This window comes from Giraffa tippelskirchi, chromosome 14 (assembly GCF_054371585.1).
Source record: "Giraffa tippelskirchi isolate mGirTip1 chromosome 14, T2T-mGirTip1v1.2.pri, whole genome shotgun sequence".
Taxonomy (NCBI): domain Eukaryota; kingdom Metazoa; phylum Chordata; class Mammalia; order Artiodactyla; family Giraffidae; genus Giraffa; species Giraffa tippelskirchi.
In genome coordinates this window covers 56195155-56214474 of record NC_137288.1, presented here as the reverse complement: position 1 = coordinate 56214474, position 19320 = coordinate 56195155, and the positions used below count along the sequence as shown (strand labels likewise).

At 41.2% G+C, this 19320-nt stretch overlaps 2 protein-coding genes across 6 annotated transcripts in view; one reads left to right on the top strand and one right to left on the bottom strand.

Annotated features, from left to right (window-relative positions):
* The window catches only part of SETBP1 (SET binding protein 1), an 890090-nt gene that overhangs the window by 307997 nt on the left and 562773 nt on the right, over nt 1-19320 (bottom strand). The gene's annotated exons all lie outside the window — the stretch shown is intronic.
* Nucleotides 1-19320, top strand: part of LOC145534400 (uncharacterized) — a 46680-nt gene that overhangs the window by 3174 nt on the left and 24186 nt on the right. For 2 of the 3 annotated variants that reach the window (XM_081561790.1, XM_081561789.1), the window contains exon 3: nt 11334-11469. In XM_081561790.1, the coding sequence (XP_081417916.1) occupies nt 11334-11469 (136 nt within the window). Of the gene's footprint in view, nt 1-741; nt 942-11333; nt 11470-19320 lie in introns of all 3 variants that reach the window. The other variant, XM_081561788.1, reaches the window with a different exon arrangement.

Sequence of the window (19320 nt, the reverse complement as noted above, 5' to 3'; positions counted from 1 at the left end):
CTCCCAGCTTCCACTCAGAGTCTTTATTCCTGGTTCTGTGCCTGCCCTCTCCTGAATATGCTGGATACAAGGCTATCCTGTCTTCTTTCTCAATTACTTCTACAGAAACTCTTCTTGTGGACAAATCTGTTACCAGTTGTTGACACTTTAATTTGAAAAAACAACACAAAAACAAAAACCAGTGGTGTCTCTCGCAAAGAATATGTAACTTTTGTGTTTTATTTCTCAGTTGGAGTGAGAGGAGGAAAAAGAAGAGGTGGAGAGAATATTTTCCTTTTACTTTTGAAAAACTTTCAGGATCTGCTAGCAGTGAGGAACAGTCTTGGGTTTTCTCTGGATGGAAGGGTTGAGAGTATAAAATCTGTAATTTCTGTGATGAAATGTCTGTAGTGAGCCCACAAAGAAACTGGCGTGTCTTTGTTTGCATGGTCTAGATGGCATACAGGTACATGGGTGGTGTCAGGTGCCAATGAGGAAAGAGGATCCTCATGGCAATTGCATACATATGCATGCATACAACACTGTCAGTCAGCTGTCAGTATGTTCCATTCCATGACAGCACAAAGGTGGCCCTAAGTGAATTTCTGTATGACATATGGTGAGAAGGAAAGGGAGTTCTATATGTGATTTCTTCTTCTGTTTGTTTTTACTAGATTTCTTTATAAGAATAATCATAGGAAAGAATAAAATTTTTAATTTTTTACTCCCCGTTCTCACTTTTACCCCAATACATACTTTCAGACACAGAATTCCATGTAAAGTAGAAGCAAAGGAGAAAGCATTTAGAAGATCAGAATCTTCAGGAGAAGTTGGTATGAGTCAAGGTCATCTAGGTGGGTCTCTTCTAACTGACACATCTCTAAGTAAAGTAGAAGCAAAGGAGAAAGCATTTAGAAGATCAGAATCTTCAGGAGAAGTTGGTATGAGTCAAGGTCATCTAGGTGGGTCTCTTCTAACTGACACATCTCTAAGAAATTATTTATCCAGTAGAACTAAAGAGCATATTTTGAAAAGACCATATTGCAGTGTGAATAAAGTATCAAGACTTTTCTCCCTTTTTTGCTCCCAAGGGATTTGAGGATTTTAGAACCAGTACTAAATAGTAAATATCAGTTTCAGGCTAAGTGAAGTTTCTGAGTTTGAGCTCCCATAGAAAGAAAGACAGAAAAAGTTTAAAAAAAAAAAATGGGGGGTGGGTGGAATGTGTTAAGTGGAAGGGATCTATCCAGGTTCCCATGGGAAGCATCCAATTTGGGGGCCCTTTGAACTCTTCACAGGTGAGAATTCCTTTTCTGGATCAGCTACCTTACCAAAGCCTGGAGTTAGACCCTTGGGATCACAGACTCAGCTCTGACCATTGAGCTAACCCTCCAGCTTATTTCTTCTCTTTTCCCCCTCCTAGTGCACCTTCTTCCTCTGTCACTTAAAGAAAGCCACAAACTGGTGTAGTATAGCTCGCAAGTCACACTACCCATCTCTCTTCACACAGCCCTTTGCAGAGATAAGAGTCCATCAGTTTATCACTCCATCACCTCCCTGTAGGTACAGCGGATGACTACAGAGCCAGAAGTCTTTGTCTTATTCCTAAGGATTTCCACAGGATTTTCTTGAGCCACCAGTGGCAACTGTCAAAGTAACAAAGTCCTTGGTGAAATACATCTCTCTATACATTATATGGGGTTTGCAAACAATTTAGAAACTGTAGGATTATTATTGAATTGTAATTCATTGCCTGATATAGTTAAGCACTGATGACTATAAATCCACTAATGGGAAATTCAAATCTCCTTAGAAGGAAAAGAACAAAACACCTGGTAATCACCCAAAACTTGGTAAACATGAATAAAATTCTTAGCTAGTCTTGACAGATCTCTAATGAAGCAGTTTGTATTGTAGCCAGCCCACTTCCTCCACAATAGGAAAAAAAAAAACAAAAACCACTTAATAGAGAGTTAAACCAAGTAAAGAAACTTGAAAACATTGTATCTTACCCCAAGCTCTGTAATATCCAACACACCAGATAAGCACATGCACACAAACACCTCCTGAAAGCATTTCCTGATGTTTTGAGTATTTGTGTGTGTATGTTTTTCAGAATACTTTTACAAAAAACTTTACATGGGATCCTAATACGTAAAAGAGATAAAAGCAGAGCTCTGTGGTTAGAAAGGGGTCCTATCCATTTAGCAATCTCTTGGCACCCAACGTTGGGCTCGGAGGCATTCAGGACTCCCCAAATCACATTTTAAAGATCACCAGCCACACTGACACCAGGTATGGGCTTTCTTCCAGGGATGAAGACAGACATTCACCCTTCATTCTTCATTCTATAATTTGCTGAACATCCACTCTGCTGGTATACAGAGACACTGAGGCCAAAGTAACAGGAATCCTCCTCACAAGAAGCTCACACTCTGTTATGGGAAAGGCAATGCACTGGAATATTCTGAAACTTTAGTGAGTAATGTGATAAAGGTAGTCAGCTGATGCTTTGAGATTCCAGTTTTCATCTCACCAAAAGTTTAGGGACACCGAGTCTGTTCCAGAGTGGACTTTGCCTTTAATTTATCACTTCATTAACTTTGGGCCAGAAGACTGATAAGCCCAAGAAAAGAATATATTAAAGGCTGTCTGAGACAGACCCTATGAAATAAACTTATTTCATTTTATTCCCAAGAATTACACAACAAGCACTTGGTATTCACCTTGCAAATAAGTGATGATGCCAAATCTTTGAGGAATAACAGGACTTTCACACTGTATCAAACAGTATGCATCTAGCCCAGAATTATGATTCTTATGGCCTATATTGGCACTAATCACTAAGACTAAGTTATAAGCATGTATAACACTTAACGCAACTTAATTACCCATGAAGTCTTTTGTAAATCTTTTAATCATAAGAATTTAATATAACCAACTTAAGAAGGTAAAGATTTCCTAAGCTTGATACCAATTTGGTTGAGCTGAGTTTACTGATTTCCTTCCCTATGTTGACCTAGAAACCCCTGAGGTCCAAGTTACAGTTTGTGACTTGCCTGAGAATAAAATGGATTTCAGTTTTCATTCCAATCCCAAAGAAAGGCAATGCCAAAGAATGCTCAAACTACCGCACAATTGCACTCATCTCACACGCTAGTAAAGTAATGCTCAAAATTCTCCAAGCCAGGCTTCAGCAATACATGAACCGTGAACTTCCAGATGTTCAAGCTGGTTTTAGAAAAGGCAGAGGCAGAGATCAAATTGCCAACATATGTTGGACCATCGAAAAAGCAAGAGAGTTCCAGAAAAACATCTATTTCTGCTTTATTGACTATGCCAAAGCCTTTGACTGTGTGGATCACAATAAACTGTGGAAAATTCTGAAAGAGATGGGAATACCAGACCACCTGACCTGCCTCTTGAGAAACCTGTATGCAGGTCAGAAAGCAACAGTTAGAACTGGACATGGAACAACAGACTGGTTCCAAATAGGAAAAGGAGTATGTCAAGGCTGTATATTGTCACCCTGCTTATTTAACTTATATGCAGAGTACATCATGGGAAACGCTGGGCTGTATGAAGCACAAGCTGGAATCAAGATTGCCGGGAGAAATATCAATAACCTCAGATATGCAGATGACACCACTCTTAAGGTAGAAAGTGAAGAGGAACTAAAAAGCCTCTTGATGAAAGTGAGAGAAGAGAGTAAAAAAGTTGGCTTAAAGCTCAACATTCAGAAAACTAAGATCATGGCATCTGGTCCCATCACTTCATGGGAAACAGATGGGGAAATGGTGGAAACAGTGTCAGACGTTATTTTTTGGGCTCCAAAATCACTGCAGATGGTGACTGCAGCAATGAAATTAAAAGACGCTTACTCCTTGGAAGGAAAGTTATGACCAACCTAGATAGCATATTAAAAAGCAGAGACATTACTTTGCCAACAAAGGTCCGCCTAGTCAAGGCTATGGTTTCTCCAGTGGTCATGTGTGGATGTGAGAGTTGGACGGTGAAGAAAGCTGAGCACTGAAGAATTAATGCTTTGTAACTGTGGTGTTGGAGAAGACTCTTGAGAGTCCGTTGGACTGCAAGAAGATCCAACCATTCCATCCTAAAAGAGATCAGCCCCGGGTGTTCATTGGAAGGACTGATGTGGAAGCTGAAACTCCAATACTTTGGCCACCTCACGCGAAGAGTTGACTTATTGGAAAAGACCCTAATGCTGGGAAAGATTGGAGGCAGGTGGAGAAGGGGACGACAGAGGATGAGATGGCTGGATGGCATCACCGACTCAATGGACATGAGTTTGGGTAAACTCTGGGAGTTGGTGATGGATAGGGAGGCCTGGCATGCTGCGATTCACGGGGTCGCAAAGAGTTGGACACGACTGAGCGACTAAGCTGAGACAATTCAATTCACTACCATATAACCTCTGGAGTTCTTAATAACTTCAGAGTGGTGTTTTTCTTTGTAGTAATAGATGCTGTTATTCGGGGGAATGAAAAAAAGCATTCAAGCCATGATAGAGAAGGAAAAGAGGACCACAGAACCTTAGGCAGACAATTTAGTGCTACGTCATCCAGCATCCCACAGGAGTAGAAAGGACCCCGCACATGACTGCATGTGCTTGACACCTCTGTTAGAGGGAGGTGACTTCCTCCTGGGGAAGCTCGTTCATCTTGGACAGCCTTTGTACTTATTTTAAAAAGAAAGTTATTCTTAATACAAAGTTCTGCCTTCTTGTCCCTCCTACCTATTGGCTCTAAATCTGCTCTGTGAGAGCACACAGAACTAAAATCCTCCCTTTTGTGAAGCAGACCTTCAAAGACATATCCTAGCTGAAGTATGCAGCTTACTTCCAAATATATTAGGACCCTACAGATTGGCCTCCACTGCTTTCTAAACTTAATGATTCCCCACCACCTGAGGGACTACAATAAATTTTAGACTGTAAGATATAATTTTCAGAGTTTATTACTATTCCTTTTTTAATTGAAAACTTTGAGCTATGGTAAAATACACATAATATAAAATTTGCCATTCTAAGTGTACATTTCAGTGGCATTAAGTACCTTCACATCGATGTCCTCCCATCACCAACATCCATCTTCTTTTCATCTTGTGAAACTGAAACTGTATCCACTGAACACAAATTCCCCACTCCCTACCCCTGTCTGCACTTCCCATCAACCACCACTCTACTCTCTGTCTCCGTGAATCTGACTACTCTAGGTACTTCATAAGCAAAATCATATAGTTTCTGTTCTGTGACTGACATGTTTCATTTAGCTTAATGTCCTCAAGATTCATCCACATTGTAGCATGTCTCATAATTTCCTTCCTTTTTAAGGCTAAATTATATTCCACATGACCATTCCACTTTACTGATGTGAAAAGCAAGGCTCCAAGAAGTTAAGTTTTCCTAAAATCTCACAACTGTAATGGAAGCTAGGTACCCTGATTCCCTGCTTTCTGCCTACCTATCACATCCTTCTCTATTTTCCAAATGTTCTACATTGCAAATTGGACTGAAGTTGAAGAGGAGGCTCCTTTATCAACTTTTTCCAGGCTTACCTTGTTTTTGGAAGTCATTTTACACACATTTCAGAATGGGAAATATCTTAAGATAGTAAGAGGTTTGGAGATTATGGAGACTGCTGTCCCCAAGATTCAAGTATTGGCAGGGGAACCAGGGTAGCAAGCATGTGGATTTAGTCCTACTATAGTAAACACCACATCATAAGGATTGTTCTAATGACTATTACAGTTATTTGTGTTCTTCCCTTTGAGAAGGAAGTACATTTCTTTTCGCCTTTTCCTTCCTTTTCTTTACTTTTTAATACTGGAACTTGAATTCCTGTGGTAGGCAGCAGTATTAGAGAGAGAGCACCTCATGAGTGGTTTTGTTTTGGATTTTAATCTGGCTATTTGCTTTTATCTCTGTTGACAAGATATGGGGAAAGCCACCATACAATGTAACCAGAGTGGGGCTCAGCCATTCCTCACAGCTATTATCTCTTAATAAAAGAGGAGCACTTCTGCAAGGGATGAGGTTACTGTCAGTGAAGGCATGACTAATAATGATTAATTTGATCTGCACCAACATAAACTGGATCTGAGATTCACTAAATAATTATTCTGTAGCCTGGATACCATTTTCACAGGGTTCAGGGAAGTTGCTAGCCATTTATCACATTAAAACAGAACCCCCAAAAAACTTACATAAACAAGAAAGGATAAAATAAGAAACCATCCCTCCAAAAGCCAAATGCCTTAACATCCACCCACAAAATATCTGCTTAAAGCTAGAAACAACAACAACAAAAACCCCATGTTACTATCTAGTGCCAAAGAAAGACAAACAAAATGTACTGGACACATACCCTTCTCCTAGCAGGAAAGAGCCAAGCCTAGTTCCTTTTACAGAGAGGGAAAAGGATCAGCCATCTAATTGGCAGAAGTGTATCTATCTCCTCAACTGATCTTACTGTAGGTAAGACATCAGCATCCATGCAACACAAATGGATTTACTCCCAAATTTCCCCAAACCACAGAGCACGTTTGCAGTAAAACCTGGTCTCAATTCAAGGCTTCTACCTTGTGGACTATCTTTTGCTGTCATCTTTGACAAAATTCATCATTGGCTAGATCCTAACCCAGACTGCCTGAGTTCTGTTTTCAGAGAAGCTCATTTCATGAATCATTTTACAAATACTTATTGATCCATTGATCAGTGACCACTATGTGTCAGGCACTGTTCTACATACAAAGACACAGAGTGAGCAGAGCCAAGTCCCTGTTCTCGAAGAGCTTTCATTCTAACAGAGAAAGGCAGTAATAAGGAAAGAAGCAAGTAAAATGCATAGTACATCAGACAGAGATAAGCACTAGATATAAAACTAAGGCAAGTTAAGAGGAACAGCGAAAGTCAGAAGGGATGGTTCTCAGAGTATTCTGGGCTAAGAAGGAGCAGTTACTTAACTCTTTTCATTTTAGACGTGGAGATCCTGGAACACTAATTTGGATGCTACGCCCCATTGATCTGTCTTATTAATATATCCCCTCCCACCATCAAAATTTGACTTCCATGACCTGGCATTCAATGTCCACTATAACTACTATTTCAGAATCTCAAGATTTATTTTAACCCATGTGGTCACTCACTGTTCCCCCAGTGCCTGGAACACTTCCTTACTTTTGGACTGGGGTGCTTCCCTCCCTCACGCCGCTTATTTAATACATCTTTTAGACCCAGTTAAATTCATCAATGAAAATTTTCTATAAATGAGGCTTCACCCAGTGTAGAATAATTTCTCCTTCCTCATTATCCTGCCTATAGACCACTTACTATAGGTATCTTATGGTTTGCATCCTGTTAACTTATCTTTTTGACAGATGCCATATCTTCACCATCCCTATTCTATATGTCACAACAATGTGCCTTGCCCCAAATAAGTAGTTAGTGATCATTTAGAAGATGAATGAATGGTTCTTAACAAAGAATGACGGTCTTAAGAGCTAAAAGCAAGTCGATAGTTGAGTTCAGTTCAGGACCTTTAAGTTCTGACACCCAGATTCACTCTTCAGAAATGTCTGCTCTTTTTTTTCTGCCAAAGCCAATTGTTGATGGTGATAGAACTGTTAAATACACTCTTAAAGCCTTGACTCAGCTCCCCCAAGAACAAGCTTGCATAGTCTTTACTTCTCTGGGCTCCACTCCCACAGTCCAGCCTCAATGGGAAACTCTTGACCCATCCCTGGTTTTAAAATAATAATTTCTTTTTCTTTCACAGCATACCCTGGTAACCACTGAGATATTATACTATGTAGTAAACCAGAGAAAAGCAAATGGCCTGTGCACACCTGGTAGGGCCAGCTACATACTCATAGCCACACTAATCACTCCTGCCCTATACTTGGCACTCTCCAGCTGCACATATACTTAAAAGCTGAACAAACCTCAAACCTCTATGTGGGAAGTGCTAAACGAGTTGTACTGTCCAGATAAAAACGTCTTAGGAACTAAGGGAGGTACCACATAAGGGGCTCTAATCAAGGTGGAGTTCCTGAGGAGGTGGGTTCTGAAATGGGCAGGATTTGCTAGAGTGGTAACAGGACAGGAGAACATGCCAGGAATGGAAATAGGAAAAAAAAAAAAAATGTTCAGCAGCTTGGTAGGACTGTGGATTGGCCAAGGTAAGAGATAAAGCCCAGAAAACCAGTCTGACCAGCTAGTCCAGTTCTTTACTTCTGTGTCTTTGATGATCTAGGTCAGCCAGGGTACAACTGTGAGGCCAGGCTGTGCATAAAGATTGACCATTAGTCACAAGTGATGGAAAGAGCACTGGACCAGGAGTCAGAAGGCCTGGCTGGGTCCCAGCCCTCTGCCACAGAAAACACTTACAAATATAAACAAGGCAACCACTTTTTCCTTTGCTCTGGTTTTCTCCCTTTAGGGAAAAAGGAGGGAGTAGGCGGGGGAGGACAATGGCTCCACCCACTTGTACACTTATGAAACTCATATGCACTTATGATTGTCAAAGCTCCGTTCAAAAGCAGTATGTATATGAAATAAATCTTCTGCAAAAATAAAGTAGGTTGTCCTTATGACCTAATGAAACCTAATATCCATAAGACCTAATGAGAGCACTGTAACTCCTCACCACCTTTCCCTCAAAGAGCACACTCTCTTGATGGGAGACAAGTCAACCCTTCAGAATGTGGGTGCTGGCGAGAACACTGAGATCAGACCGACTTGGACTGACTCCTAGCTCTGTTATTTGCTATCTTGTGTGACCTTGGACAAGTTTTATAAACTTTCTTAGCTTCAGTTTTAGTTTTGCTTCATTTATCAGTAAAATTAAAACAACACTGCGTACTCTGTGGTGAAGATTAAAGACAATTTCGTGTAAAGTTTCTAAGTTGGTTCCTGGCACACAGTAGATACTCACAAATGTTGCTGACATTTTTATAATTAGCCTCAATATGAAAGACCTCATGTACAACAGATATCAAATCAAATTCATCAGCCATTTGCAAAGAATTGAAATGTTTTGATATCCACAAACATAGTTTAAATCTGATTTGAGACTCCTTGCTTCTTTTTCCACGTCCTTCATTTCTGAAACTGGTGCAGTGAAAACTTCTGAAAAATGGCATAGAAGTCAGCATACAATGTTACATTGCATGTTAGAAAATATTCTGAAGACCTCTAGCTATCTCCCTACACACCTTCAAAAAAAAAAAAAGTCCAGGTCTGCTAATTGTGGAATAACTAAAAAGTATATTGTTATCCCACACCACACTTGTAATTTGGGTTACATTCTGTGCTTCTATCATATTTAGGTTGACAGGGCTGCAGACAAGAGCAGGGAAAGAGGAGATGTATAAACCTCAGATTGGCTCAGATTAACCATCTGAACATTTAAAATTAATGAAATCCACAGGGTTCTACTCCTTTCTTAGATGTTAGAAATGAGGTCAATTGGCTGAGATGCAGAATTTGGTTTCATGGGCCATTGCTGCAACAAGAGCTTAGGCTTACAGACAGGCTCCAGGTGATCATTCAGAGGCGAGGCTGAGCTAACATCCTTGAGCACAGACACATGCCCAGTGTATCTCTCTGCATTGCCCCCCATGGACCAGCTTCCCACCCCTCCCTTCACGGAGAGCTCTGCAAGGAAGTGGTGAGAAGTTTAAGGTGAAAATACTCCCAATGATCACCTTTAAAACACAGACGATTTCAGAAACATTATTTACCCACCCAAGGGAGACAATTTGACAGGAGATGTAACCATCACTCCAACAGGCACAGTAACCTAGTTCTTCCAGCTGCTGTGACAAAGGTACCACAAGCACAATAATCTGATGGTCAGAAGAGAGTCCTCAGCAAGCACCCTGGCCATAGGTCCCACCCTGGCTACACACAAAAAAATCACCTGAGAAACAATTAAAAGAAAGTACGGAGCCTAGCATCCATTTCTAGATTTTCTAGTTAACTGGTCTGAGTAAGACAGAGGTATCAATTTTTTGTTCTGGTTTGTTTTTTTAAGTTTCTAGTAATTCCAACATGTAGCCTGAACTGAGAACGATGATCTATTTCAACATCATTACATATAGAGGAAGAATATGAGGGGCAAAGATTCCTACTGAGTGATTTGTTCTTAAATCAAATTGCTTTCTTCCCCTTATCGTCCAATATTTTGGCCATATATCAGGGAAATCTCCTGCTTTCAGACTTGATTATGAAGCCCTCCCACCTTGCCCCAGGCACACTGTGTATGAGGAAATGAAACCCTATTAGGCTAAGGTGGAAGAGGGGAACTGAAAGGTGAAACTGACTTTAAATAGGAACGAAACTGAGAAGAATCAAGCTCAAAGGCCAAAACTGGAGAAATGAAGCAAACGAAAACAAACCAACTCACTGAGAAAAACCAGTTAGACCCAGAAGTTCTTTCAGTTTGGATAATTTAAGGTTTCAGTGAGGGATTATGTTTTACATGTTGAAAGTATCACCCACGCAGTCAAGTTCAGCCGACCCAGCATTTTCTTGAGGGCAACTGCAGAACTGTAACAGTCTGCTGACTGCCAGTACACCTTCTGAAATAAAAAAAAGGAGGGCAGTGATCACTCTTGGGGATCACCACAGATAAAATCAAGAGGCCACCTTTCCAAGTCCTACGAGCAGCACCATCACACCAACTCCTAACGTATTCATTTTGATCATTGAAATAAACATTGTCCCTCTTCCACATCACAAAGGACTTAACTCACCAATTACAAACTAAGAAGAAACCAATTACAAACATAGAAGAAAGATAACTTTCTCCACTTTGGAAAGGCCCCAACCTATGTTTCCTGATGGAGAAAGTTACTTCAAGAAACTGGTTACGAACAGAGGTTGAGTTTAGAGCACGAACCAACATCACAGGAACACCATATCTAGGGTGGTGCCTGCAGGCATCCCTGGAACCCAGAAGGTGCCCTTTCATCAGTGGACAATGGAAGAAATGCCCCTAAACCAGGTCAATATTTTTTATATAGAAACAGATGGGAAAGCATGTCCATAGTTTCCCATAAGACTAATAGTCATCAAACAAGAAAGAGGACAGAGGCACTCAGAAAGGCTGGATTGTCCAGAATATGCAATAGTTCACAGATGCAAGTTATTAAATAGCAAAATCTTAAAAAAAAAAAATCTATTTAGCCATGCAACTTTTGGAGTCTCAAGATTTAGTCCCTGGGATCTATTCTCAGCCACTGCTTGCTTTTACGCCCAAAGGAAAGTGCTGGTAATTCAAGGGAATTAGCTGAGGACTGATTTATTGCTTATCTCCTTAACCTGGTTACAGCTCAGAAGTGTATCCTGTTGGTTCCTGTGCTCTGGTGTCCGATGTCATCCTCTGCCTCAGCAGTTTTAGCCTCCTGGCTCAGAGACAAATTACAAAAGGACTCGAAGGGGACCTCCGGATGGAGAGTTACACTGAGGTCTGTCCACTCCCATCTCCTCAACATCAGACCCCTCAGAGATACGCATAACAGATCTATCTCCAACCAGAAATGGAGTGTGGCTGGGGTAGCAGGGGACTTCAATTCCCCTCATTATCCTTTGGTATGCTTTGAATTGAGGGTTAGCAGCCACAGCAATGGTCCCTGATCTGCAGAGCACTTCATGACTTATAGATTGCTTCCCTATACTTTATAACTGAGCGACTGAGAGCCTGGACTCTGGAGTCAGGGTTCCAATCCCAGTGGCATGACCTCAGACAAGCTGCTTAACCTCTTTAAGTCTCCATTTCATCATCCGTTAAATTCTTCCCACAGAACTGTCGGGAAGATTAAAAGAGACAGTGAAGGTGAAGCACGTAGCAGAGAAGCAAAATGTATGGAAGTGTTGAGGAGATGCTAGTTAGCTATTATTATTAGCATGACGTGAAAGTGAAAGTCGCTCAGTCATGTCTGACTCTTTGTGACCCCATGAAACCATACAGTCCATGGAATTCTCCAGGCCAGAATAATACTGGACTGGGTAGCCATTCCCTTCTCCAGGGGATCTCCCCAACCCAGGGATCAAACCCACGTCTCCCACATTGCAGGCGAATTTATTACCATTTGAGCCACCAGGAAGGCCCCAGTAATGTGATTTAAACCTCACAGTAACAATTCCATTAACCACAGTGGAGACTGGCAGGAGGTACAGGGCACACGGGCTCATGCACACCCGTGTTTATGTGTGTACAATGCCAGTTGGTGGGCAGTGTGGATGTGTGGAAGAACTGGCATTAGCTGTGAGGCTGGCCCCATATAATGCTGTGCTTGCTATGTCCCAGCAGGTGTGTAGCTATACTGTGGACCACAGATGGTTGGGAATCCACTAAACAAAAACCATGAGTATTTAATTCAGATCATACTTCACTGACAAAATAAAAGATCAGAGAGATCAAGTGACTTGTCCAGGATCACCCATTTTGTTAATAAGTGGCAGAACTGAGATGTCAATCCAATTTGTCATGCCCTACAGCCAAACTCAGGGCAGAGGGGAGGAGGCTGTGGAGCTCTGGCCACTGGAGGGATTTCAGAAATGAACTCAAATCTCTTCCCCACTGCTCTGTATCACCTGGCACTGCTGAACAAAATCAAAGAGTCTCATCCTAATAAATGCTTCTTATCTTGGATAGCTAAGGAGTCAGATGTGTGAACTAAACTACGTGCCTCATTCTCTCCCCCAAAAGAATAAAAAATGCCGACTCTGCCTTTTGTCAGATTTAGCATTGCGTTAATATGTACAGCACCAAAATGTCACATTTGTGAATCAGTAAAGTCATTCTGAAAATTCAAGAAATCCATAAAACTGTCCCCTGGTTCTCCTCTAAACATGTCCCACACCAGAGTTAGAGGGCCCAGCATTCTCCCACAAAGAAGGGTGAGTTCCAATTCATAGAACAGTACAGTGAGTGGCAAATTTGCAGAACAGACGTTTATATTATTAAAAAAAAAAAAGCGATATTGCATCATTACAGAGGTTAATGAGCTTCTCGAGGCAGATGCCCTGAACAGCAGGAAGGGGACAGCAGAGGAGACAGGGTGGTGGGAGAGACACATACAGGGAATTGCTTCCATTCTTCAATGTCAAATGTGGTCAGGAGGTGCCCTGCTCATAGTAATAACTGCAGGAGAAGGACAAGTTTTTCTGGTGGGCACTGGAGCCTGGAGATAGCTGGGCAGCAACTTGCCCTCACATCCAGCCCCTGGTTCTCTGAGTGAGGAAAGTACTTGTCAGCACAGAGATCCCTAAAGATTCGGCCAAAACCAGCTGGTTCAGTGTTTCTCAAAAGGGGTGCCACAGAATATTTGCCCCAACTGAAAGTGCTCCAAGATCAAATAAAGTTGGAGGAAAACCGTAAACTATTTCTCAGTAGTGGAGATTCATAAGGCACATCAGCATGTGGAAGGCTCTGAGAGATGCTTTATAAAGAAACTTGCTTACTTTTTTTAATCAAGTATTTTAAAACTTGTTTAATCATTTTTCTCTTCTCATTTTTTTAATGTAAGACTTAGCAACATAATCTCATTTTGAAAAACATTTTCAGAAGTGCTATTCTAGTCTAAGCTTCCTCATTTTACAAAGTATGAATAAGTGATCTGAGGGTCACAAACAAGTTAGCAGGTCTTTTTCATGAGTTAAAGATATATGACATTGTGGGGATAAGTTCAAGAAAATCAAGGTTCAAGTCAAGATGCTAGGACAGAATATCGATCAGCAGATCATTATCAGCCTTTTGATCATATGCTCAATCAATGGCAGGCTGAAGAAGGAATCCCTTTTACTCACTATGCTGGGGTTTTGATCACAGTAAATCCAAGAATCATATCTGAGGAGGATTTCAAGATTGAACAGTAAAAACTTATCCAAAATTGGTGATAAGGGCCAGCCACAGCTACAAGAAGCTGAAATGCAGAGTCCAACAGGGGATGGAGAGCCAAGGAGAACTGCAGTGACAAAGTTCACAATGATGGGGCTGACGGGGTCTAGATGGCACTATCTAGATAAATTTTAGTCTACTGTATCTAGATTCTGACTGTGGCTAGAGAAACTCTTCAGATGGTGTTCCCTGCCCTGGGCTGGGCAACTACATGTTCTAGTGTGGATTCCTACAAGTGTGTAGTATGCAATTTAAGAAGTCAGGAACACAGGCATAAAGGAACTTCTTTATCATAAGGCCCAGAACTTCATAACTTAACCCTGATCTATTCAATATCTCTATCAAATGAAGTTACGAATCACTTTTTCTAAAAGTCAACTCCACTGATGACATAAAATAGAAAGGACCAACCAACATAATGGACAAAAAACATCTGAAATTATCACCATAGGCTGGGATGCTGATCCAAAATCGACTTATCATTGATAAGGCTAGTTAGGTTTAAGTTAGTCAGCACAGCATAAGGACTCAAGGTAGGCTTCCTAGGTGGCTCAGTGGGTAAAGAATCCGCCAGCAACGCAGGAGACACAGGAAGAAGCAAGTTTGATCCCCGGGTCAGGAAGATCCCCAGGAGGAGGGCATGGAAACCCACTCCAGTATTCTTGCCTGGAAAATCCCATGGAAGAGGAGCCTGGTGGGTTACAGTCCATAGGGTCGCAAAGAGTCAGATACGACTGAAGCCACTGAGCACACATGCAAGGAATCAAGGTACAACATAGATTGCACTTTTTCTCTGTACTCATCAGACTACATCTGAAGGAATGGAATCCTCTTTATTCATATGCATTCGAGTTACATTTAAGTAAGACGTTCACAGCTGGAGTACCTCTCATTCAAGAAGCATTGCAAGGAACAACCTACAGAGTGACTAGAAACTGGAGAACCTAGAGTTGTTAAAGATAAGGAAGAGCACCACAACTGTTTCCAAATACAAGAGAAGCTCTCCTGGGGAAGAAGGAAGGACCTAGTTTGTAGGATTTTAAGAAGCGGCACAGAGGCAATATATGGGAAATAAATAGCTTTCTAAAAATCTGAACTGCCCACGAATGAAGGGAAGCCAGATGTCCACCATTCTCTGAATGAACCTCTAACCAGACACTGTCTACCGTAATTAAGGGGGATGGCCTCAGATTTTCTCTAAGAGTTCTGCCATGCTTCTTCACTCTGTCTCCCTCAGATCCCCAACTTCCCATCCATGGCTATGATTTAACTCTTCTTCCTTTCTTCCTCCCTCCCTCAGCCCCCTCTCCTGGGTCCACCATACTCCATCCTTATGTTCCACTATTTTTTCCCTAGACACTTGACCATAACTTCCAACCAGGACATGCACCTTGCCACACTGCAGGCCTTGTCTCCAATGTAAAGTTCATGCTAATCTAAAACATTTCTGTCTGGGGTAGCGACCATTTCGTGGTCACATCAGTCATGGGGTAGAGAGACCAAGACCCATCTGTCAGGGATTTGAGGAACAGACTTCCTTAGGTATGGGAGATTGAAGCAATGACCTGGGAGGGCTCATAATGGTATGTTTCTAGAATTTTTGAGGTAGCACTAGTTCTAATTTACAGTACTTTCAAAGGCTATGCAAAGAGATTTCTATGACATTAGGCAAATCAGACCATGTTTCTATCCCTTATTCTTAGGATGCCATCTCTGGAAGTAAGGATCCTTATACTGATGGAAGGTACAAGGAAAGAGCATTTTCATAACTGCCTTTCAGAACATATTCAGATTCAGATTACCCTTCTAGTGTTTGATGATTCACTGCACAAAATCCTTATTCTGTGGCAAGCCTGTGGGTGGTTTACCTTGGTTCCAAAACAAGAGTAGCCTTGTGTATTAAGAGGCCTGGCAGGAAATCAATCACTAATCTCTTTTTAGTGGCTCATCCTTCTCAATAGGATTTTGGAAATAATCCACAGGAAAAGGTGACTTCTTGATCTGTCAGAGAGGAATACTAGAGAGAATGCTACACTATAAGACTAAAAACATGCATAACTCCCACAATTCTGAGTGACCTGGGAAAGTCATTAGCCCTTTCTAAACCTTGGTTTCCTCATCAGCAGACCTGAGAAGTTTCAATCTGCAGTAGTTCTTAGCTTTTCTGTGTCACAGATAATCTTAAGAATCTGATGAAAGCTGTCAACTGCACATCCAATTTCAGAAGGTTAGAGGAAAACCTGAAGACCACCTATAGAGATTCTATAGCAACCTTGGACCCCAGGTTAAAAACTCTGTGGACCAGTATTATAACTCTATGATGCTTCTCTATCTAGCTTTCTATCCAGCTTTCTATCAACCTTCTCTGTGAATGTTAATATTTATTAAGTGCTATTTTGCTTTTTAGCTCCCAGTCAGTTACACAGAGCTCTCATGACACCCACATGGCGCTTAAAGTAATAAATAAAATGTGTCAGTTGTAGTCATTTTAACAGGTGAGGTGACATAGAGACAGCGATAGATAATCACATTAATACAACTCTACAGTCACCACTACTGGAATGCAATCTCTACTCAAGTAAAGATTCAAGTACCCACCATCATTCCTTTAGATCATTCCCCAAGAGCTGCCATATTCTTCAGAAGCATTCCTGTTCCTTGCCTATGTCTCTCAGGATAACACAGGCACTACGCATCTCATGATACCAGAGACAGTTGTCCAGGCTCTGTCCATGAAGAAGATAGTCCTGGATCAACCCAGCACAGACTACCAGTCAACATTCCAATGATACAGGCATTCAAGCACCACTGCGTTTCTAGAGTATCTCATAATATAACTGGTAAATCAGTTGGATTGGGAGGGTAATCCACCAAATAAATAGAAATCAAATAAACAAACATGGATTGTTCTTCCTCTACTCTTTATATACAATTTTTTTCTTTTATTTAAAAATTGCATCCTGTCTCTTTCCCAAAAGTATTGAACTCAATTTATTAAGTATTTACCAAGAAAAAGAAAACATATCCCAATGCTTTGAGAGATACAAAAAACAGTACCTGCTTTCAAGGACTTGACATTATAATTGGAAAGAGAAGAAATTAATCAAATAACAATAAATAAAACAAGTTAGAAATAAATCAAATAACAATTAACTGTAAACAGTAATAAAATACAGGCTGAAACCCTATAAGCTTAATTCCAAACAGTGGTAGAAAAAAAGGAAGGGGCATAGGAAGCAAGAAAGGACACTAGTCTAAATATGAACGCCTTGCCCTTTCTGTTCCAGTAGGTTCCCTCCTTCACTTTTTTTTCCCATTTCAAACTCCCTCAAATTCTTGCCTCTAAGAATTTTTATAATTTATAAGTGTAAGTCTGTAAATTTCCCTCCATCTTCCTCCCCATAGACAGAGAGAGAAGTGCTGATGCTGATACGAAAGGTATGTTCCCTTATCTTCTGCTTCCTCCCCTTCTCATCTCCAGCCCTTTCACTGACTATGCCATGGACAAACAAACAAAAAACAATGACAAAAACCTTTGCCTTGTTATGTCCTCCCTGAGGTAGATAAATGCTGGAATGACACTCACCTGGACAAACCTCTCAAGGGCTCCCAAATATCCAGCTCCTCCAAGTCTGAATATATTTGCTCACGCCCTTGCCAACTCCATCTGCCCTACTCCATAAGCCCTGCCATCTTCAAGGTTCAGCACAAATCCCACCTGCCCCAAGAAGCCTTGTCCTACTCAACTAGCCCACATGGATTTCCTATCTTGCCACCTTTAACAGACTGTCAGTATTTCACATACCTTCCATCTTACTGGTCTTACCCTTATAATCTTTCGCAACTTTAAATTTTGTGTGCCCTAGCTAAGCCTCCTGAGAACAGAGGACATGTGTTCCCTTCCCCTTATATACTCCAGACAGCAGAACTCTGTGACAGGTGTATAGAACTTAGATGTAAACCCAGAAGAATCCCAGTGACATTAAGTTTGATTACAGGCAGACTCAGATTGCCCCTCAAAACAGCCTTATTAATAATGCTACCTTATTCAGATCCTCAAAAGTTCCCCAAGTCTGCCTACTGTTCTAAGTTCCAGGACCCAAACCTAATTTAAATAGTTTCCCAACTGTTATGGACTGAATGTTTTGTGTCCCCAAATTCATGTGCTGAAGCCTTAACTCCCAGTGTGATGATATTTGCAGATGACCCTTTGTGAGGTAATTAGGTTTAGATGAGGCCATGAAACTCCCATGATGGGATAAGTGCCCTTATAAGAAAAGGAAGAGATGCTCAAGTACTCCATCATCCATAAATCCTCCCCTTACTAGCCCACTCTACTGGTACCCAGGCTCCCTTCCTCACTTTGAGCTCAAAGCAATGCATATCTGTACCATGCCTTGGCTACTTCATCACACGTGGGCATATTAGGGGAAACAACTGGTGAATGAATACATATGGTTTATGACAACTCTGGACAACCAACTTTCATTTTTATTTACCTTTGTATTACTACCATCTCCCATTGATTCTAAAATGCACAATTTTTCATTTCTAACATCTCTGAAATTGCCTCAGAGTCTGTGGCATCTTAGATTTGATGATGTATGGCACTTCACTTTTCATATGTATGTCTTTATTCCTCAACAAACTGCAAGTTCTTTTATAAAAGGACTCATACATTGTATATCCATTTTCCTTCACTTGTCTGGCAAAGATCCTGTGGACAGCATAGATCCTCCGTACGTCCTTGCTAAAAGAGGAAAGTGCTTCCTTAATTGTTCCTTCTCTCCTGAAAAAGGATGAGATAAGCAGAGAGCAGCCAGAGATTTGGGTATGTTGGATAGTGAGGGGGCTTAATCCTTGGTCATTTCTTTCCCACAACACCATAAAATTTTAGAACTGAAAGCATACACTGGCTCCACTGCAATTTCTATCTCTGAATCCCAGAGTAACATTTGTTTCTCATGCTTCACTTTCCCTTCTATAAAACGGGTCCAATTATACTTACCTCCTCAGAGAGGGGTAATAACTGGAACAGAACGAAATGATGATATCTTACAAACGCTGCAGAGAAAGTCATGAGTATTATTAAGTGACTGCCCCAGGGGAATGTTGTTGCCCATGATGGAAACGGAAGGAGGCTTTGAGATTCTAAGTTTGCTGTTCTGTACATACACAGTACGTCACCATGACAATTCTTCTTAAGTTCACCCCTTTTCTCTCTGTAATAACTTTTCTGCTGACAAACAGGAAAGCCTTGGTGGTCATGCAGAGAATGAGGGAATATGGACAGTGAGGAGAGCTAGAGGAGGGTTCTACTGCAGCCTCTGGAGACACCTTTCCTCATCAGTCTGTACCTACCTGTGTGTCCTGCCACATGCCCAGGCAGAGCGTACAAATATGTCTCGTTACGTGA